General features: G+C 40.9%; 1 protein-coding gene and 1 long non-coding RNA gene across 2 annotated transcripts in view; one reads left to right on the top strand and one right to left on the bottom strand.

Annotated features, from left to right (window-relative positions):
• LOC310665022 overlaps positions 1–23,098 on the top strand; it is a 372,424-nt gene that overhangs the window by 186,672 nt on the left and 162,654 nt on the right. The gene's annotated exons all lie outside the window — the stretch shown is intronic.
• Positions 1–23,098, bottom strand: part of LOC310660400 (von Willebrand factor D and EGF domain-containing protein-like) — a 204,295-nt gene that overhangs the window by 95,317 nt on the left and 85,880 nt on the right. Inside the window, exons 13-14 of the mRNA XM_083405101.1 lie at positions 6,695–6,831; positions 3,351–3,512 (exon numbers count right to left, since the gene is read on the bottom strand). Of these exons, the coding sequence (XP_083261227.1) occupies positions 3,351–3,512; positions 6,695–6,831 (299 nt within the window). The remainder of the gene's footprint in view (positions 1–3,350; positions 3,513–6,694; positions 6,832–23,098) is intronic.

Raw genomic sequence — 23,098 nt, 5'->3', positions numbered from 1 at the left:
GCAACAGGAGTTCACCCCATCGCACAGATTTGAACTGCTGGCCTTCCAATCAGCAATGCCCAAGAGGTTCAGTGGTTTCAACCACAGCACCACCCGCGTCCCCCATGGTATAGTATTTCATTGACTTTATCAATATTGGACTGGTGGAAAGGACTCAGGGAGTGCTAATGGTGGCCTGGTTAGCAGACGCAATACCCTGGGTGCTGGCAACCCATGTTACACCACTTTTGCTATCCCTTTAGAAACATCAGAGCAGATGGAAGCACTGAATCTGCCTACTTAGCCTGGGTACGAGAAGACACGAAAGAAAGAGATATCAGCATCACCACCAAAATTGAAGAGGTTGCCACTGCTTCCTACATCCCCACAAATGAAAGGAGTGGAGGAAAGACTACCACCCTATGATCCTCTTTCAACTCAGTGTTGCTGAATGTTTTGTTGCCATCATCATTATTATTATTAGTCTACTCTGAGCAAAATTTACTTGAATAAGTGTGTGTGTATTTTTTTGTATCTCATAACTGTAATCATGGCATATAGCTTAGTTAGGTACTAAATATTTGTAAAAATGCAATTCTTCACAGTATCTTTTCAAGAGAGAAAGAGATGGGGAGAAACCCATGCCAGTTTGGCCACACTCCGGTGTCTCCACTGGCCATGCACCCATCACCTCCTTGACACCCTAGTAGGTCTAGTGGGTAACAACAGCCACGGCATTGAACAGATGGAAGGCATCATTGTGAGGTGCAGGAAAGGGTGAGAAGAAAAAAGGAGAGGCAAAAATCGCAAACAACAGAAAGAAAACTCATGTAAAGCTAAACACACACACAACTGAGAATGGGACACGCCACAAAAAATCAGCATTAAGTGAACTGTTCCAGAAACATTATATTATTTTAAACTGATAAAATACTACCTGTTCCACTCAGGTGTGAACAGGTGGGACCAAGGTATGTGAGGATATAACAGTGCCGAGCATTTGCAATTCAAAGGAAGGAAATAAGTTTACAATCTATTCAGAGAATTTGAAACTGAATTAGCATAACTTAACATAATTTAAAGAATGAACTCAATTCTCTCAGTATTTGATTTAGAAGAGGGGCTCCCTAGCCACATTCTTCATAGACAAGCCATCTTAATAAGGCGGGAAAACCATTTCAAGGGTCTCTAGCTAGGGTTTAATCTGCAAAGTGTGTGGTCTGCAGCTCAAATCTGAAATGGAAAGCCATGCTTCTATTTGGGACTGGATGTAGCTATTTGATGGGGTGGGTCAATGTACTCTGCACTCAATCAGACCCAGTCTTCGCATGAGCTAGCATATATAGAAATAAAGGTCCCAGATAATGTTAGTGTAGGAGATGATACGACTGATACAAACTCCTGGTGCTGAAAATGGATTCTAGGCCTAAGCGAATCAAGCTCTGAGGCGGAAAGAAGGATTAGTTTAGCATCCTGCCATTTTGCAGGCAAAAGCACTACCTCATCTGTATAAACTGATCACTCTTAATGCAATTTTAACCTTAATTTCTTTCCTTTACTAAAGCCCTCAAGATGTTCATTTTCTCAGCACAGCACTAATGATCAAACAGATGAACATTAATAATGATTAGGACTTTAGCAGCCTCTAATAAGATATTCAAATAAACCCCATTCATTTGCTTGCTGTGCTTTGGTTAAAACAAAAATAAACATTGATCTCCTCTTCAAAAGTTAATAAGCTACTGCAAAAAAATAAATAAAAATGAAATGTACATAAATCATCCCAACTATTCTGTTGTGCTTTGGAAGAGCACGGGCAGATCAAAGTCTCCTATACAATAGCAAGGCTAGAGTATTAGGCATCTTCATGGCTGCTTGTCTAGAAAATTGTGAAACAAATTGATGAACTCCATTTCTGACTCCATAGGTCTATTTTGTGTGTGGGTGTGTGATGAACTTTGGTAATTTCTGACTCCATCGGTCTATTTTGGGTGTGTGTGTGTGATGGGGCTCTCTTTAGAGTGCAATATGTCTTACTTCACTTCATGAAGTGCCCACTCAACCACTTCAGTAGGTGGAACTGGCACTACTGCAGGTGCCAGATAATACCTGTTACGCATTTGTAAGAACTCAATCGTTTAGTGTGGCAGCAGATGCACTTTGGAACTCCTTGCCTATTGAGATCAAGCAGGCACCTTGACTGCACGGCACCTGCTGAAAACATTCAAACCCATGTGCTTAGAAAGTTGAGGTAACTTTAATATGTTTTGGTATTTCAATGCTGTAAAGTATGATTGTGGTTTTTCCCCTTGATTTTATTGGTTTATCATTTGGCTAGACTGCTTTATGGTGAATCGAGTGGTGCATAAATTTTATGAAACAAGTAAATAAATAAGCCAGCACTTCTACATTTGGGGGCCTGAAAATCCTGTGCTTGTGGCACCATTGTCCTATCTCGCTGTTTGCAATAGCACTTCACAGTTAGCATCACAACAACCCTTTTAGTTAGGTTTTCTGTCTTAATTTCCGATAGGTGAGATGTTTGCTCCTTTATTAGATTTTGTGTTTTTCTGTTTGAATGACATGCTCTCCACAACTGTGGTTAATGCTTAGTGTGTTGTGCTTAATAACATCACTGAAGACCACTGCGCCCCCCATGACACCAGAGGCTACCCTTAGATCTCAGGTTCTGGAGTGCTCTTGACCTGGGTAGGTTCCAACCACTGAATCAGCAAGCTGAAGTGCATTCTGGGTGTGCCACATGCACACATGTCAATTCTGTGGGAAAGGATGGTAAGTTTGACTTACATTCATGTGGCTGGGTCACACAAATATTACCACACCCATGCAGAAGCATCTCACAGAAAAACCACTTGCGCTCAGCTACAGTAAAACTGAAGATCCCCAAGTATTCAGCATCGTTCTCTGCCATCTCTTTGAGTAGGACTGTCCTGTACAACAATTTCAAAATGGAGGGTGTGAGCCGGAAAGGCCCCCAACAGGCAGCAGTATGAAGCTGAAGTCATTCTGCACTTGTGACCTAATCAAGAATTTCAGCCGTGTCTCTTGAAATGAAATGCAGATGATTAAGAATTGATTCACCCACTATATCAGCTCAGGGTGATTACTAGGAACAGTGATTGTAATTTGCACCTTAAGACTACTTATTAAAATGCCCACAATGCCTGTAATTTCTGCTATTTCTTTGTTTTCTTATTTATTATGAGGCAATACTAAAGATCTCTTGCTCTCGTGTGCACTCCTATTCACAGTGATTAGCAGGAAGAAATCCGTAATCTCCCATTTTATCATCACGCTGCTTGAGAAATGTCTTTTGAAATTGTTTTGCTAGTAGCACAAGAAATTCCTACTTTCACTTGCCATCTTGCATAAGGCTCAGCATCCATCATGAAACGAACAGCTCCTGCTCCTGTATTGTTCAGAGGTGGGATCTGACAGTCCACCATTGTCAGATTCAGAAACGTTGCTTTGGTGTTTTCATGTTCTCTGGATATCCATTCACCATTGTGATACTGCAGGAAACAGAGCAGGAAGATGTGTGTGACTTATTGCAGGTCTACATGTCCTTACTGTAGATTTCAAGTGATCTACATGGATATATAAAAATTTCTTTATGGAAGATTTTGATCAGATGTGCTGCTGTGTTAAGTGGATTAACACAGCAGACACAATAGAACTCCCGAGGAAAACAAAGGAATTCCATATGTTGAAATCTGATTGGTATAAGTACAATGGGATGGGGTGTATAGTCCAACAGATACTATAATGCTTCAGAGATTATGCCAATTTTGCAGACTTTATTGCCGAGACCATATAACACTGGTCCTGAAAGACCTACAACTGGCTCCCACTACATTTCTAAGCACAATTCAAAGTGTTGGTGCTGACCTTTAAAGCCCTGAATGGCCTCAGCCCAGTATACCTGAAGGAGAGTCTCCACCCCCCTTTTTCAGCCCGGATACTGAGGTCCAGTGCCAAGGGCCTTCTGGCAGTTCCCTCACTGCAAGGTCACTACCCGGCAGAGGGCCTTCTCGGTAGTGGCACCCACCCTGTGGAATGCCCTCCCATCGGATGTCAAGGAAATAAACAACTATCTGACTTTCAGAAGACATCTGAAGGCAGTCCTGTTTAGTGAAGTTTTTAATTTGTGAAGTTTTATACTGTTTTTAATGTTCTGTTGAAAGTAGCCCAGAGTGGCTGGGGAAACCCAGCCAGATGGGCAGGGTAGAATTATTATTATTATTAAGGTTGATCAAGAGAAACTCTCCACCTGCCCTTTTCAGAAGCACTTCCTGTCCAATGTTCTTCATGGTACATTAATGAACCGTCCTGAATGATGAGCTTGGATGAGTTTCCTTTTGGTGAATATCTCAGGCTTCCTTTTAGAACGTCCAACCTGGATGTCCATTTTGTGATATCTCCTCTCAAAAGCACCACCACATGAAACCTCTCTTTAACATATAGTCTACGTAGTTACACAGGAAGCTGCCTTATACAAAGTCAAACCATAGCTAGCTCAGTATTGTTGTCACAGACTGACAGCAGCTCTTCAAGGTTTCAGACAGGAAACACATTCCCAGCCCTATCTGGAGATTGAACCTGGAAGTTTATGCTTACAAAGCAGATATTCTACCCCTGAGCCGAAGTCCTTCCCCTCTCTAGGTAGCTGGAGGGAAGGAAGGAAGCTATACTAACCCTATGCTTACTCTGTTAAATAATAATCATAATTGGAGTCAAATCTGACTCTAATATTTGCTGGTGTTGTAATGTAATTATGCCTAAAACAAACACCGGTGGCAGACCTTGGTGTCTCAATCTTCATTGGCCTCCTGGTGATGCCGAAATCTGCCCGCCCATCTCTCACATTCCATTGGGAGTCATAGCTGTGGCGCCCCAGAAGCTCCACGCCTGGTGTGACCGAACAGATCATGCTCCCCTGGATCTGCCTTTGCAAACACCCTGCTGATTGCACTATTCTGTCAGTGGCTTTAGAAACAGTGCCCTTCAGAATTTAATAGCAAAAGCTTCAAAACCTAAACATGCAATGTCAAGTCTTTGGGGGGAAATGCATTTTAAGTGGGGAGGGGGGAACAACTGTAATATTTGAAGTCTCGGTTTTATGTTTTCAAGTTTTTCCCCCTACTTTGGTGAGAGCTGGAAAATTGCTTTTTTAAATATAAAACTGAAGCAGAGCAACTTGTGGTCCTCACGGTATTGGGAACTGGGTTTTAAAATGGATGGATCAGACCTTCGCAGCTCAGTTATCATGGCTGATGGCAGTATTATTATTATTATTATTATTATTATTATTATTATTATTATTATACCCCACCCATCTGGCAAGGTTTCCCCAGCCACTCTGGGTGGCTCCCAACAGAATATTAAAAACACAATAAAACATGAAACATTAAAAACTTCCCCATGTCAAAACTGGAAATATTATTTCAATGCCTGTGCCATTTCCACATTCCCATAGCTGGAGCAACCTCATGTAACAACATCTGAAGGAATGTAATTTGTGGGACAAACTGATTGTGTCATCCTATCAGTAGTATTCCTGACTGATGCTGGATTTGGTAGTATTTGTGTGATTCTGTATTTCAAATGCATGGGATCTAGACATGCCCTTCATGAAACTTATGGCTCACGACACAGTCTATTTGTACATAAATATTCTATGTGGATCTCTAGGATTGTAGGATACATCCTGTCACATAGAAGTCTACTTTCTACAAACAATTTCAGAAAGTTCTGTATCTTTCTGCTTCACTGGGAAAGACTTTTTTGTAATGAATCCAATTTTGAAACACTCTGATGGAGGACCCCTCTCATCCCAATAATTCTTAACCATACATTCTTTTATATGCAGCCTTATAAAGCTATCATATTACATGATTAAGAAGTAGAATAATAATCTTAATAGTCCACCATTCAGCTGTAGACTACAGCTGTGTATCCGGAAGCTTGAATAGTTAGCTATGATACTTAAAATTCAAATGCATTTAGAAATACAACCAAGCGTATAGATTCCAGATGCACCAAATTGAGAAATAATAATACTGTGATTTCAAGCATCAGTGAACTAGGGTAAAACTGGGATAAAAGCTCGCAGAGAAATGGAAGAGATTGCATGGTTTTGATTCACTTATGGACCAATCTTGAGGTGATGTGACACCAATTGTATAAAGTGTACATGCCAGAAAGAAAACTTATCACTTCCAGTCCCAATAATAACAGGCAATATACACATATAAATAGACTAAGAGAATCAAACCACTAGATGCAGGCCAGTAAACAAGAAAAAGGACCAGCTGAGATTCATGTTATCTCTCCAGCTTCACAGTATTAGAGTCATGCCGGCTTAGACTCAGGCTGCTTCAGACATGGGGTTTATTGCATGCGTTTTAGTGATGATATTTGTAGTACTTCTGTCCTGGTGTCTAATATTCCTTTCACACTGCAGTATAACATTATAGAACTGTGGCTTTTTGTGGGGAAAACCCAGTGATAAGCTTGTGCGTGCATATGTGGGTTTGTTTTCAGAAATGTACTATGGACATGCCACTATCTCCTAATGCGATGTTTTTTGCCACTGAATACTATGGCAAACATTGCTGTCTGTGCTCAATAAATTATAGACCTAGAAAATACTTAAAGATTCCTGATGAAGAGAGCCCCTTTCCGTATTGCTTACAGTCAACCGGGTGACCTCACAATGAAGATCAGAAGAATCTCTGAAGTTGCGTCCAAACACATGGATTCTGCTACAGTCAGACGTCCGGATGTCACAGAAACCCCCATTCATTAGATCTGTGATCTCCACTGGATGCTCTATAAGGGAAACAAACATGTAGCAGTGGGACTATGGTACATGAGCATGCACATAATTTTTTATATTGTTTTTATTACTTCTCTTTAGCTTTACCTGCAGGCACATGTCCTTTGGAATCACACTCTGAGCATTCATATGTCACCAAGCTGATGTTCTAAATACAGGAACTTTTGAGTAAAGGCGGGGAGCATTAAGGAATGAGGAAGCCTATATAGGAATGGCTGGGTGGGCTTTACTTGTTATATATATACATACAGTGGTGCCTCAGGTGAATTAATAACTTAATTCATCCTGGAGGTCCGTTCTTAACCTGAAGACCACTTTAGCTAATGGAGCCTCCTGCTGCCCCGCCACTGCGCGATTTCTGTTCTCATCCTGAAGTAAACTTCTTAACCCAAGGTACTACTTCCGGGTTAGCAGAGTCTGTAACCTGAAGCATTTGTAGCCCAAAGCATTTGTAACCCAAGGTACCACTGTATATGTACACACACCAACTGCAAGCACTTATCTGTCACCCTGTCACAAAATTGCTCCACGCTGCAGTTATTGCTTTTAAACTCCATACACTCATCCTACATAGCTGACGCTGAAGGCTGATCAGGGATTTCTGAAAATACCCTTAATCCAACATAATATTTGGTAATCTCATATATGTGGCACTTGAAGTGATCCCATAAGTGTGTATGTGTGGAATAAATATGTCAAGAAAAGGTGTTCCTCTGAGGACTTGGATCTGAGCAGGATCAAAGATTCCTGTTGAATGTTGCTCAAGGGGATGTTCATCGGAAGCTATTTGATAAGCCATCCATTGACTGTCATTTCGACGGTTCAAGAATTACTACAGATCATCCTTATAATAGCAAAAGCCATAGGATATGCGACAATTCCCCCAAGCAATACTATTCCATTCCGTGTGCGGACTACATTAGCCATACTGGTTCTGCAGTTTCAACAGTCTGCAGTAGGGACAGAGGTAGCATTTTAAAGCAGACCAGCCTAATTCACCAATCCAGGAGTTATACGCGAATAGGAATGCAAGTGTTATCAGCTGAATTTTGTAATGTTGTTTCAGTTCAAAGAACGTGCATAAGATTGCACATTTTTACTGAAAAAATGTGAACAAATATGCATATTTCAGGGGAGAATGCATTAAAAAGCACACAAAATGTTATTTTAGAGGAAGAATGTGTATAAAATGCATATAAGGAGAGAGGTAAGAGGGGGCAGAACTTCTACCTGCACATTCCTCCTTACTGACCTTGAAGCCCATGGGTATTTTCAAAACCAAGAACAAGAGAGAAACACCAGCTGCGGGTTACTGCTACCTTTCTGCTCTTTTGCTCTGTTGCTATTATGCAAAGGGAGTGGGGGTTCTTTCTGTGGATGCAGGTAAGAGTCTGGGTGGGTTGGAGAGTGGAGGCGAAAGGTTTTACTTTGTTCAGAAGCTGCAGAGTGAAAGTCTGTTGGCACAGAGTGGACCCCTCTTTGTATGAGACAGAGGGGTGGGCTCACATAGGTGAGGGATGGAATGGGGTTGTCATTGAGACCATTTAGTTGAGTGTTGAATGTTCTTTTGTCTTTACCCAAGAATTTGGTTAAACTGGGAATTCTAATGGTAGTTTAGCTCTGTTTGCCTTATGATGCAGCTGTTAATTTCTTTTTATGTAATGGGTCTTTTTACAATTTTGAAATTTTTATATATTGTAATTTTTCTATATATGTTTTATTGTTTTGATTTACTGCTCCCCAGTCTGGGTTTGAAAATATTGAATGAAGAGTGGAATATATGTGTTGTGCTTTAAACAAAGAAACAAAGACCATATAGAAACCAGGTACAATTAAAATGTGATTATTTTTGTTCTTTTTTTTTATTCTGTTGTATATATTATCACTCCTGTCAACCTAGCAGTTCGAAAGCACGTCAGAGTGCAAGTAGATAAATAGGTACCGCTCCAGCGTGAAGGTAAATGGCATTTCCGTATGCCGCTCTGGTTCACCAGAAGCGGCTTAGTCATGCTGGCCACATGACCCAGAAGCTGTACGCCAGCTCCCTCGGCCAATAAAGCGAGATGGGTGCCGCAACCCCAGAGTCGGTCACGACTGAACCTAATGATCAGGGGTCCCTTTACCTTTACTATATATTTTCACAGGAGTGCAACCAGCACAGATCTTGGGTTATGCTTTAAATAAAAAGAAAAAGAATTTTTCTTTTTTAAAATCAACATTGTGACTATTGCAGAACTATTATAACAATTATTCAAGTAATTCCTATAGGGAGTTTCCCTTCTACTTTAACACCTTGTCTATAAACATATTACACATTCAAACTGTTATCAAAATCAAACGATACATGGATGTGATTGTTTAAAGTCTTTATCACTTACTGGTGGTTGATTTATTATATATGATTTAGCTGGATATCGAGGCTTTTATGCAATATAGTCCTATACTTAGAAGTAAGCCCTTGCCGACTGCACCGGGCCTCGCCTCCAGGTAAGTGTGTGTAGGATTGCAGCTTTAATGTTGTGAATTTAGTAGGAGCCCTTTCATAACCTGTCACCCTAACAAAATGCATTGCTCCTCTACCTTCTGTAACTGTTGTAATTTTGATGGGAAGCTGCTTGAGCCTTCCAGGTTTTGGCAAAGGTCATTCTAGCAGCTACTAATAAATTCAAACCAAAGTCTTGCAGGACTGCACACACACACACAAAATTCATACTGCAAAATAAAATAAGTGATACCTGCTTTGTGGTATTTGTGAAGGCAGGAGTTTCTCATTTGTTCTTTCTCATCGGGATGTATGGAATGTTAGAGGAAAGCTTGTACCTCTGATGGGGGACTTGTTGTCCTTCTTCGGGGTTGTTTGTCTACCTTTGGTCCCCACCCTGCACTCAACTCTCACCTGTGGCTCCTAGAAGCTGTCAGCATGTGGCAGAGGCCACATCCCGGGAAATGGCTTAGACTGACCAGCTGAACCAGGTGAGGGTAGCTGATGGGTCTCAAAACCCTCTGTGAGTTAGAGACTTTCCCTGCATGCAAGGACAGACCAGCAGATTGAATGGATGCAATTTCATTATGTGCAATCCTATTATTTCAGAACAGGCTTGTATGGGCTCAGGGAAAGAGGACTTCAAGAGACGGCGTGATTATGAGCAATTCTAGTGTTCCTTTTTTCACCATAATTTTTTTTTTAAAAAACCCACAGTGGTATTTTCCTTGTTGAATGTGCTAATTTATTAGTATGTTGAGGACTACAATCTAAATCATTGATATATTCAAAGCACGTATGTATACCTTCCTTCCCTTGTAAAAACAAACAAACAAACAAACAAACAACAAACAAACAGATGAATGATTGTGTCTTTGAGCATCTCTAAATGTCTACTCAGAAGTAAATCTGATGGAGTTCAGTGGGGCTTACTGCCAGCTAGTGGTGGAGAAGAAATTCGGCTTGGAGCAGATTTAAACTGAATGTGCACTTTCCAAAATAATATTCAAACTGAAACACAGCAATCCTCAGTAAACCACACTTGTCAGAATTTTGCAATGCAATTTTTCAACCAAACAATGTTTCGAAAAAAATGCATGTATTAGGGAAAAGTTTTCATAAAAAAAGAAGATACTGGTGAAAATTAACATACAAACATTAATTAAATTAGGGAAATCTGCTTGCAAAGGTAGTACTAAATCAAAACATCATATGAAAATTAGGAGAAATTCACCCAAAAAATGCCGATGAATTTCCATGAGGGTTTTTTGAAGAATGCAAATTGCTGTAAAATGTGAAGAACAAAGAGTTGAAAAATGAGAAACAGAATACCAACATTGGCAGATCCTTCCATCCGTATTCCCAGGTAAGTTGGTCTAGGACTGATGCCTTAAGCATTTAATAGTACCCCTTTTGCAAGTACTAGCTGCTTCCTAGATGTCCTCTCATTCCCTCTTGTAAGCCCACCTGACTGGCTAGTCATCTTAATGAAAGAGTAAGAATTCCCCACATGGGCTAAATAGATCCAAGAAGCAACATGAATGTGCTCTACCACTGCAAAGCACTTCTTTTGTTTCCCTTGTTTTCTGCTGTTGTTTTTTAAGAGCCATCAGTAGTATTAACAGCATCATTAAACAACAATATTGTATTTACAAAGAGCCAGTTTCCTGCTTATCAGCATTCATCAGCTAGTTCAGTAGTCGTGTAATACACAACACTATTAGGAAGGCAGGATGAGCAGTTTTGATAAATGATGGGTAGCGCATAAAAATAAAGGCTTCATTATGTTTTTCATGAGGTTTTAATAGCACTGCCTACTATTCCCTCTAGAATTTCCAAGTTTTTGGAATTTACAAATCACAGTCAGCCACAGCTTGTATTGTTAGGTCCCACTGAGTTATTTCTGCAAAGCATGATGAACTACTATTGGCTGGTTGCAAACATCCCCTTCCTAGACAATGTGTTTGAGTGGGTGGTAGTTGTTACCCTGCTGGTCCTGTTGAACCTTTCAGCAGTTTTTAATACCTAAATAGGTTGTCTGGGTTAGGCTTTGGAGGTATTGCATTACAGTGGTACCTCGGGTTACATACGCTTCAGGTTACAGACTCCGCTAACCCAGAAATAGTACCTCGGGTTAAGAACTTTGCTTCAGGATGAGAACAGAAATCGTGCACCAGTGGCACGGCAGCAGCAGGAGGCCCCATTAGCTAAAGTGGTGCTTCAGGTTAAGAACAGTTTCAGGTTAAGAACGGACCTCTGGAATGAATTAAGTACTTAACCCGAGGTAACACTGTACATTGGTTCTGCTCTCACCTGGGTAGTCAATTCCAGAAGCTGGTGCTTAAAAAGGCACAGTTTTTAAAATCAACATTAAAATCTCATGGTTAACACTCCACTTGGCAGCTATATACCACCCTGCTTCCCGTATACACTCTGTTTAAATGGATTGTCTTCAGAAGCATACAGGGAAACCATGGATACCCCTTGGTGTTTATGATACTGTATATGATTCGTCAAGGCTCTATTTCATCTTCCATGCTAGCCAACATCTACACAAAGCTGCTGGAGGAAGTCAACTAGGGATGTGGGCTGGGGTTTGATTGGTATGCAGACGACACCCAACTCCACACCTCCTTTTCATCTGATCAAGGAAAAACAGTGGGCATTCTAAACCAGTGGACTGGATGAAGGTCAATAAGCTAAGATGTAGTCCAGACAATACAAAAACACTCTTGGCAGGAGGGGTTTGTTTGACAAGAAGTGGTCCTAGATTTAGCATTGTCAGTTGAAATTGAGGTCTAAGTGACTTTTAAGCAGCTCAGGATGGTCAATCAAATACACCCATATCTTGACAGAAATAGTCTTCTGATAGTTATCCATGTTCCGGTGACTTCCTCCTTTAATTATTTCAACTGCCTATGAATGAAGCTATCTTTGAACCCTGTCCAGAAACTTCAGCTGCTGGTCCAAAATATAACAACTAAATTATTAATAAGGGCCAGTGCTATGTTGGCTTCCAATTCATTACCAGGCCAAACTCAAAAGGTTGGCCATACCTTTAAAGCCCTAAATAAGTTGTGACTATTTTTCCTGAAAGTTGCTTTCTGTCACATGTACCTGCACCTAATGGAATGGGAAAGATGGTGATCAGGGAAAGGGTCATTTCAGAGACCCTTAAATAATGTCCTCCCTGGAAAAGATTATCTTAGCATCTTGATGAATGCCTTTAGGTGCCAGACAAAAACCTTTTTATTCTTTCAGGCCTTTTAATTTATAAAGACTGCATTGCAGCAGCATCATAGTCTGAGTTGCTGTTTAAAGGTTTGCTGGGGCCTTCCTGCAAAGTATCAGGTTCATATTTTGCTTTAATTTCTTACATCAGAGACCCCTCTTTTTGTTCTGTTTTATCCCAGTGCTGACACTGTTTTTATGTTACTGTGTTTTCAGCAGCAGAGCATATGCCCCTGCCACCTGGGTTGGGCGTGCAGGGTGTGCCCTGAGGGTGGCTGGGCACAGAGGGAGCCCGCTGGGCCCACAAGAATGCTGCCTTGGCAACATCCTCACATAGTGCTGCCCAGCCAAGGAGAGGGGCAACCCCCCAGGTCCCCCACGCTACGCCCCTGTGTACTTGTACTGGGTTCCATGTGCTTTTATATTTGTATTGTTTATTCTATATTTCTAGTGCCTATGTCATATCTGACATAGTAGGCCATACAAATACGCAAAATATTTCAGCTATCAAGGCCGGAGCAACAAATCTATTCTACCAGTACTGTGGTGCGCATGGAAGGCATCCTGCAGTAATAAGTACAGACTGAGTACGTACCAACAGGTGTTTCCAACTTAAATTGGAACCTGGTGGATTTCTGCACTCTGGTCAAAAGTGATGAATGCAGACACCTTGGTATCAGCTGAATGCTAAAATGCAGCCTTCACTCTCTCTGCTCCAATGGTTTCTTCAGAAAGCAGAAAAGCATGTTCTAGTGGGATGTGACCCTGCTACATTTTGGAGTCTATAAAGCCTTTCCTAACAAATTAGGGGAGCATCTTTAGCCTGTGAGTGCACTGCAGAACTGGAGCTTCAATAAAACATTTTCTACGTACTGTGACAGTAGGGTCTGTTTAAGAGTTCTTGCAATTGCTCTGGTAGCCTGTTGAGACCGGTTGGGGTCAACAGTGTAAGAGTGATGTCTGCTTGTATAATGAACCCTCATGCCAGTTGGATCCTTCTGAAACCTGTGCTTTGCAGCCTTCACAGTCTCAGGGATGTTGCCCTCTGTAATGACCTTCTCCCATTGTTCTAGGGAATATGATTGTTTTCAAGCACAGGCATTGCCATATGTGAAGTACACTGGAAATGCACCAGGTCCCTACTTTTCATTCCAGGGCAGGTTTTCAACATGTATTGAAATGGTCATAATGTACAGTTATGTACATTATGTTGTTAGTGTAGTGGAAAGCAGAGCTGTACAGAAGAACCCATCCCGTGCCTGTTTGGAACACACCCGGTGTTTTTAAAAACTGTTCTGACATTTGGACTCCACCTACAACCTGTTTCCTCTATTCCATGGGTGGGGAAGTTCAGGCCCAGGTGCCAAATGCAGCTAGCTCTCTGGGCCCTTAGAACTCTCTGCAGATCAACAGGCTTTGCACCCTTCTAGAGTGTTTGAAATGTGTCCTTGCTCCGTCATAATACCTCTCACTTTCCCAGATGGAGGTGTGTGTGTGTGTGTGTGTAAACCACTGACTTTTGTATGGGTAGAATGTACTCTACTGTGTAAAAGAAAGAAAGAAAAAGGTATGAATCACACCCATTGCTCCACCCATCTTTGTATCTATTCCACCCACCACTTGCATGTGGACCCTGGAAGGTTGACTGTGAGAGAATGCAGCCCTTGAGCTGAAGAAGGTTCCCCACCCATGTCCCAGATGCTCATCTGAATCTTATTATGCTCATGGACCAGAGGTATCTGCATAATTACAACTACGTACCTGAGTAATAAGAGAAATGAACTATAGATGCTTAGGATGGCAAGGGAGGAGAGAGCTCTGGCTGTGCATAAGAAGGAATATCACTCATCTAGCTTCCTTCCCATGCATACTCTGTGCCTACCAACTTTCTCTCACCCACACAATTTTTAAGGAGATGTGAACCTTCCATTCCATGCTGCTTCTAACCACCCTATAGGTGTCTTTTAAAGACTGCACCAACAGGAAAGGAAAATCAGCTATTGCTGGACTTGTAGTGTAATGTACTGTAAGCAAATATGACATAGTATTTAAGTTAATGTTCTAATTGCTACATTACAGGGTGGGCAGGGAGTACTGAACTCTGTTGTTTCAGGTCATACTACCCAGATGTCCCAGGAACAGTGCTTGACCTTAAGTGTGTTGATGGCATTCCCCCCCCCCCCTAAATGTGGATAGATAAATTTGAGGTTCCTCAACTTTCATGTCATCTTTAATGAAACGGTGCAGAATTTTGTTGACACATTAATGTGTATAATCACATTAAAAGGACAAATAGCAATTAAAGTGTGTGTAAAAAAAGAAAAGAAAAAGAGTGTGCAAAAGGGAATGCCTTGCTTGCTGCTTATTATGCACAGTCCCCTTAGCAGCGGAGACGGCAGCTCAGGAATACTATGAGGAATATTTAAAATGGAGAGAAAGTCTATGAAGCAGGGGGTGGGGAATCTAGGGTTTACTAGATGCTTCTGTATTACAACTCCCATAATCCCTGATCATTGACCATGATGGGTCTGATGGTGTCTGACTGCATTTGGAGGGCTATGGGTTTCCCATTCCTGCTGTTTACATAACAGAGTCCTGCTTCCATTCCCCTCCCACTGTGGAATGCATGTACTCACCCACTGCGACTGGCTGTTTAAAGGGATGGAAGGCCTCCATTATCCTTGGCCAGTCAACCCCTCTCTGCTCTGTCAAGGAATTCAAATTGAAGGGGCATGCCCAGCAAGGTGGAAGGGGACAAGGAACAGAACTCTGTTATGTCCTACAAGGATCATTCCTCCAATACCAGCTGTGTGGATTTGATTGAGCCTTTGGTATTCACGTGGTGCTTTACTTCCTAAGAGCTCAAAGCAGTTTATATCTCAGCAGTCCTTATTCTAACAATGCAATATATGACAGCATGATCACAGTATATATTTCAGAAGTGGTTTGGGGTCAATTCAGCAGATGCCAGCCCTGGCAAAAGACAAACAAAAAACAAACAAACAACCCAGCCAAGATTCTCTACTAGAAAAAGCAAGAGGAGACTGTGATGGAAGGAAAAAATAGAATATACTGCCCTGATGAAGCAGCAGGTTACTCTGGTCCAGACTAATGACAGTGGGTGGTTTCTCCTCTAGTGTCCCCACTTCCAGCAGCTGTCACAAGATTTATTTCCTTTTCTTTCCAAGAAGCCTTTTGTACTCCTGGACTCTGCATTCTAATCCCACAATCATTCTAATCCCACTGCTCCAGCGGGAAGGTAAATGGCATTTCTGTGCGCTGCTCTGGTTCATGTTGGCCACATGACTCGGAAGTTGTACGCCGGCTCCCTCGGCCAATAAAGCGAGATGAGCACCGCAACCCGAGAGTCGGTCACAACTAGACCTAATGGTCAGGGGTACCTTTACCTTTACCTTTTCCTCCTTTCACAATGACCCAGAAAGATGACTTTGGCATAATCTATAAGCAGACTTACTTGTTTCAAGGTGTGTACTTGACTTTCTTCCTCTAATTCTACAGCTGACGACTGAAAATTAATCTTCTGCATCTTGGTTCCTATGTATGCATTTCTACCTGGCCTTTTCAAAGTGCATCCCCTGCTACTCTTGGATCAACTCATTCACTATGCTCTTTAATGCCTTTAATGCCACGGTGGTGCTAGCAAAGTTGGCATCATGCCGTTCTTTATCTCTTGATGTCAAAAGAACTTCCCATGGTGCACAAATCAGAGGCTACACCTGCAAATTCATCATTATGATAAGCTGTCTTGGCAAGCCATTTACAGTTGAAAAACAACTTTATGTTTGGTAAATTCATCCCATGGAGTGCTTCAAACCGGCACTTTGTACTCTATTTATGTTCTTTGCTGCCCATAAAGCTGCCCTGTTACAGGTAGTGCATCAAAACCCTTGACCCGAAATTCTGGCTGAGCTGCCTTATTCGTACACTTGCAGTTCAGATTGCATCTGCCCCGTCTGTAACACACTGTTAACAACCATTCAACAGATTAACTGCTGAAGTCTTGAGCTTCAAAACTTCAGCTCTCTTCCTGGTTTCATTTTCCTTCTTGTGTCCTCTTAAATGGCTTTGCTATATGAAACGTCGAAGGAGCACTTTGCTTCCTTCCCACTGCTACTACTTCCTGCTTCTATTTTTACAGTAGCCATTTTCAGACTTCCTGTCTTCAGGGGATGCTTTCTAAAGTGCTTGGGAGTCTCCCGCCCCTTGAAGATCGCAGTGACATTGAGTTTAAAAGGAAAGGCAGGGAGATTTCTTTTGGGAACAGGGTGATACAGCCTAAGCAGGATTAAAGGCTGTCCCCATGCCCATTGGCTGACATCACCAGTGACATCAGCTGATAGGCAGGTGGATGTAGTTTTAGGGAAACAAATTGGATGCCCAGGCAGTCAAAGATGCCTGCAGGCCAGATGTTCCCTGCCTCTGTAGTAAATGGTGGGGACATGAGAATTCTGAAATTAATGCTTTGCAAAACAGGTTATCTCTGTTGCATATTGAACCTTGATTATTCATAGTTGTTGGTAAAGCAATATGTTTATTAAACAGGGTTGTATACGGCTCCCTAGCTGAGCTCCAAGAAAATACCTGCAACAGTCTAAGGCAAGAGAGGCGTTAGGAAAATCTGGAGGCTGAGTAGACAGATGACAGTTGATTTACTAAGCCTGACTAGAAGACAGTGTGGTGCTTTAAGAAAAACATGCTCATGGATAATTGCCAGTGTATGAACCAACAGGAAAAACTCCCTGCACTAAAGAACCCATGTTTAGTTCCTGTCACTTTAAGCTACTTAAGTGAATTATTATTTACATGCAGGGACTGTGTGTGCACACTGATGCAGGACAAATGGCTCACTGTGAATAATTTAAAACACAAATGATCTCATTATCTACAAACAAATATTTATTATGAATGGTTGTTGTTTTGAAATTGTTTGGGCAGGTAATGTATTTATGTTTTAAAAGGACGATTTTGAATTGCAGGGGGTGGAGAGGAGGATGTTCCCTTTACAGTGTTTTCAGCCCACTAGGTTTGAATTTCTTTTTCATGCCCGCACATAGTATTTTTTAGAGAATGGTTTTGCCACTTAAAATCAGAGCACGTTCCTTTGTGAAGCCATGTGTTAGTTAATCCTAGATGCCTTAAAAATAAGACTTTTTTCCCAACTGCTTGTTTCACAGAATTGTTTTCACTGCTTTGCATTAAAGCAAATAAACTAATCACCAAAAGGACTAATCTCCCTTATTTGATTTGTGGTGGTACAATATAGATCAACAGCCATGCAGCCACCCAGGTCCCTTATGATAAAGATTTGATATCCTTTCTAAATTTAGTTTCTATTGACTTTTGTATCTATCAAGCTAATAGACCTGCTACAATCCAGCCAGATTTGTGCTTTGGATGGAAAGTAATGGAAGCTAAAACAATAGAAACTAGGGCACTATTGATGTTTTTCTTTGTTTTTCAAAATGTTCACGTTTCACCAGCTCTAGGAACAGAGGCAGATGTCTATAATCACAGACCAAACAATGGGGACTACAAACTCCTGCTTTTAATGCTATATGCGGTACTGGTATGGTATACACTGGTACCTCGGGTTAAGTACTTAATTCGTTCCCGAGGTCCATTCTTAACCTGAAACTGTTCTTAACCCGAAGCACCACTTTAGCTAATGGGGCTTCCTGCTGCTGCTGTGCCACCGGAGCACGATTTCTGTTCTCTTTTTTTAAAAAAAAAAATCTTTTTTATTAATTTTCATTTAAATAACCAAAAAACAAAGCAACAATGTCAAAAAACATCTGTACCCAACACAAAAACAAAATAAATTTCATTACAATTCTTTGTCTCTTTCTTTAAATCCCTGCTCTATGCACTTACTGACCTCCCTCCCTCCCAATTTGGGGCTTCTTAATAAAATTTATTTCTTTTTTCTGCAGCTTCAATTGTTAATTGTTTGCGCATCGTAAGATTTATGTCAAACCTGCCGTGGTCCTTAAGTTTCTGTAATTTCTTTCAATGTATACTATGAATTTATTCCAATCACTAATAAACTTTGTGTCTTTTTGGTTTCTGATTTTTTGCGTCATTTTTGCTAGTTCACCATATTCAAATAATTTTGTTTGCCAATCTCTAATAGTTGGGATGTTTGGGTTTTTCCAGTTCTGTGCTATTAATATTCTAGCTGCTACAGTTACGTATTGGAATAGTGTCTGATCTTCTTTTTTAATTTCGTCCCCAATTATTCCTCGAAGGAAGGCTTCCGGTTTTTTAGGAAAGGTGTATTTAAATATTTTTTAAATTCATTATAAACAAGTTCCCAGAAGCTCTTCATTTCTTCGCAAGTCCACCACGTATGGTAGAAATTGCCTTCTTTGTTAGAAGGATAACTTGGAAAATGGTTAATATTCTTTTTAAATCTTTTTTTAAGCACAACTCATATAACTACTGCTATAGGGGATATGGTTTGGCTCCAAAATATGTACATTCAGTTGGATATATATTTTCCAAGCATAGAAATAGTAAATTTATGGATATATTTGCATTCCAAGTAGGGGAAGATTTCACTAATATAGATTTGAGAACTAAGTAGCCCAAGGTAAAGTAATGTATCAAAGTAAGAAAAGGATGCAAATGAAACATTTAATAACTCTGACTTTTTTTGACTTTTTTTTTTTGCCTGTGATGCCTCTTCTTTCCTGGACATTCCACCGTGGAATTGAAATTCACACCCAGAAAGCTCTTAAACTGTCATTACCATAGTGAAACTAATTTGTCCTTATTACTTCTCATTACCTTTTATTTTGCGATTGCTCCCCAGAGTATTACAGAAGCTCTATATAACTTCCTAAGTTGTGCTTGTTGGTTATGATTTTTTTTTTTTAAAAAAAAAGCTACCATGGTCAGTGTACACAAATTGCAGGCCAGCGTGATTTGTTATCCATGATAATTGAATTCTCCATTTAATTACAGTAGGTAATGACATTTTAAGCACCTTCTACAGGTGTTGGGAGTTTTTTTTCTTTTAATGACACTAGAAAGGAGCATTAAAGGGTGACATTTTCCTGGAGTATTGCCAAATTTTGTAACTGCTTTTCGTCTCTAAATTTCCATATCAGTTTGATGATAATTATAAATCTGGCCACCTGGACAATTTTGCATTGAGTTGTGAGTATTTAAGGGTTGGTACAATCTACATTTTAGTTCTAATGTGATTTAAATCTACATTTTAGTTCTAATGTGAGTATTTAAGGGTTGGTACAATCTACATTTTAGTTCTAATGTGATTACGGGCCCATCCACATTTTTGTTTGTCCCGTGATTCCAGGTTACGGGTCCAAAAAGATTTTTAAATTGTTGTTGTCCCACTGCTTTCCTCAGGGAAACCCGCTGTTCTGTTTAAATTAATAGGTCTTGCTTTGACATTAAATGTGGATCTATTCTCATGTGTTTGGAAACAAGAAGTAATATCATTAAACAAAACACAAAACCCCTCATAAAACCAACCTCTGATTTCTGCCAACTGCACCACCAGCAAATGAAAGAGTTTCAAATACTGGGTATATTTATGAACCACCCAGTCAAGCTGCTATTAGAAAAAACCTAGGCTGCAGAAGCATACTAGTCCTGATCATGAGCTATTCAGTTGGACCAGGTACATGTGGATAAAGGGAAGTAGGACCACGCTGCTAGCACTTCCCCTTCATTTTCACATGCCACTGACCCTACTCCCTCAGTGTCCACAATGTCTACAACAAGGTGCCTATTGTGTTTGGCTGAACCTTGAACACATGGAAGATGAAGGAAGGAACCTAACGGCACAACCACATCCTTCTCAGATTTACTTGAATGTCCTTAAGTGCTATCTGACTATTGTCAACTAAATATGTGACACCCATAAATAAGGTGTTCCTTAAAATCAGGGGCGTTGAACAACCAGCTCTCGGGGGGGGGGGGGACGACCCTCTTTAATCCACACTGCTAGCACCTTTGGACAAACAACCAGGTGACTTTGCCTAGGTAAAGACATGTCACTTTACCTAACAAATGTGCATCTTGCTGCACTCTGGGGACCATGCATTATAATATTCCAGGTTTTCTTTTGGTCGTAGGTACCGGCAAATATCTCTGAGTGTTCTCGTAACTTTTTCAGAAATGTGTAATTATAGAATAACCATTTGTCCCCATTTGTGCATCTTGCCCTGAACCTGTCAACCCTGACTGAATTCACCACCAAAAGATATTGTGGTGGCAGCTAGCATCAATAGCTTTTAAAAGGAGCAGTATAAAAATAAACAGAAAAGAAAATATGATAATATAGTATTACATCTGTCTACAAGTTACAGTGGTACCTCTAGTTGCAGACACGATCCATTCCAGGGTGCCGTTCGCACCCTGAAAAGTCCACAACTAGAGCGGTGCTTCTGCGCAAGTGCGGAGCACGATAGAGCGCTTCTGCACATGTGCAAAGCGTGCAGAACGCTTCTGCGCATGCAGCAGAACCAAGAAGTATACACTTCCAGGTTTGCCACGTTCGCAAGCTGAAAAGACGCAATATGAACCTAATGCAACATGAGGTATGACTGTACTCAGAGTTTTGACAGAAGGACAGCCTCCACATTTACAGATGTACTTCCTTCAAGGACACCCTGGGGATAAGCTGCAGGGGTGTCTGTCACTACCTCTCCCTGTTTATGGATCTCCCTAGATCATTGCTGAGGAACCTCTGGTCCTCCAGATGTTGATAGAGTCCAATTCCCATCTATCCTGCCAGCATGACCAGTGCTCTGGAATTATGGAAGTTGTAGTCCAGCGACCTCTGGAGGGCTGTAAGTTCTCCATCCATGTCCCAGACCATCTGTTCAGCCACAGTCGAAGGGGTAACTCTGATCTAGATAAACCACCAGTCTCATCTAAGAAGACAGTTCTTATGTAACCCCTATTTCTTTTTCTTGAAGAAATTCATTGAAATACACAAAACTGTTCCCCCCCTATATTTTAAGCAGGAAGGTACATTGGAACTAGAAAACTATCTCAGCTCAGATGATACTTTGGGGCATCCCATAGGCATCTGGCTGGCCACTCTGAGAACAGGATTCTGCACTAGATAGGTCACCGGGCCTGATCCAGCAGAGCTCTTCTTATGTTCTGATGAAACTCTTTCTTTTTTTACTACGTTATAGACAATACATTTAAACCTGATATTTTATACAATTCACTGGAATGGCTTTTTACAAAATACCAGAGAGCAAACATAATTCAATACCAATTCAAGCTTGCTTTTCTTGCCTGTGCTCATCAAATGCAGGTACCAAGGCTATGTTTCACGTTGTCTCTGCAATCCTTATTTGCAATGTGTTCACCTTTTTGTTTCTTGATAGGTTCACTGGAGGATTACATTATTCCCAAAGCACAAGTATCAAGGTATACATTCCTCAACAGAAGGCATAATTATGCACACTTGACATACAAGTCAAGGAAACTATCATTCTGTTAGTACATTGTTTTGTTGCATGTTTTTATAAAAGAGCATATTTTTTTGTGTGTGTTTTTTTCAGAGGGTTAAGCTGGTTGTTAAGGGGAGGGGAGTTTTGGCTGTGAACAAACACAGAGATAATGCTAAGAGGCTCCATTCAAAGAGACCTAAGCTGCTGTTGTTTTAAAAAATGTAGGTTTAAACATAACAAATTTGTTGGTGCTATTCTGTTTTGAAGAGATGGTCCCAGTTTGCACTCTCATCCTGCAGTTTCCAGTAACTGGTACAATAAAATCAGCAATAAAACAGTTATAAAATGCATTTTACCCAACAATTATCTCAGGGGTGCCAGGAGCAATGTTTTTAAATTCGACCGGAAGGTCAAGAATGAGGGAGACAGATACACCTGACCAAGGAGGGCATTCCACAAATGGGACATGCTCACTAAGAAGCAGCACCATTACTGAGGCCACAGACCATAGGGTCAGAAATTATTGATATTGGGAAAGGTGCACTTTTAGGTACTTGGGTTCCAGGCCATTTAGCTGCAAAGGTGACAAGGAAAGTCTAGTCTGGGCAGAATATCCTGGTGGCCTTAGCTCACTCTGGACAAGAAACCTGCTACACAGGCTAGTCCTTCAGAGAAGGAAGGTGGACAAAGGGACTCATGAAGTAGCAATTTTTAATTCTGTATCTCCAATCCCCTGATCCTGCACTTTGATTTGGAAGCATGTATGTAGCGTAAGTGAATTAAGAGTGAATGCGAGAAAGGGTGGTGTTCAGTTAACTTTTACTCAGAGTAGAGACATTGAAAGTAATGCGCATGATTAAAATCCATTAACTTCAGTGAGCTTACTCTGAGTAACACTTGAACATCTCCCATAGTATATGTTTATATGCAGTGCTGGTTTTCTAGAAAAAGGTGCTGGACACCTCACCATGGACACCTCTCTTGTTCTCTTATATTGACAATAGCACCCATCTGACAGGTGCTGAAAACAAGCTCTGTTTATATGTAAAAAGGTAAAGGGATCCCTGACCATTAGGTCCAGTCGTGGCC

This window comes from Podarcis tiliguerta, assembly GCF_965153285.1.
Source record: "Podarcis tiliguerta genome assembly, chromosome: 1".
In the NCBI taxonomy this organism is placed as follows: Eukaryota; Metazoa; Chordata; class Lepidosauria; order Squamata; family Lacertidae; genus Podarcis; species Podarcis tiliguerta.
The sequence above is the reverse complement of the archived record's forward strand: the minus strand, read 5'-3'. Positions and strand labels throughout refer to the sequence as shown.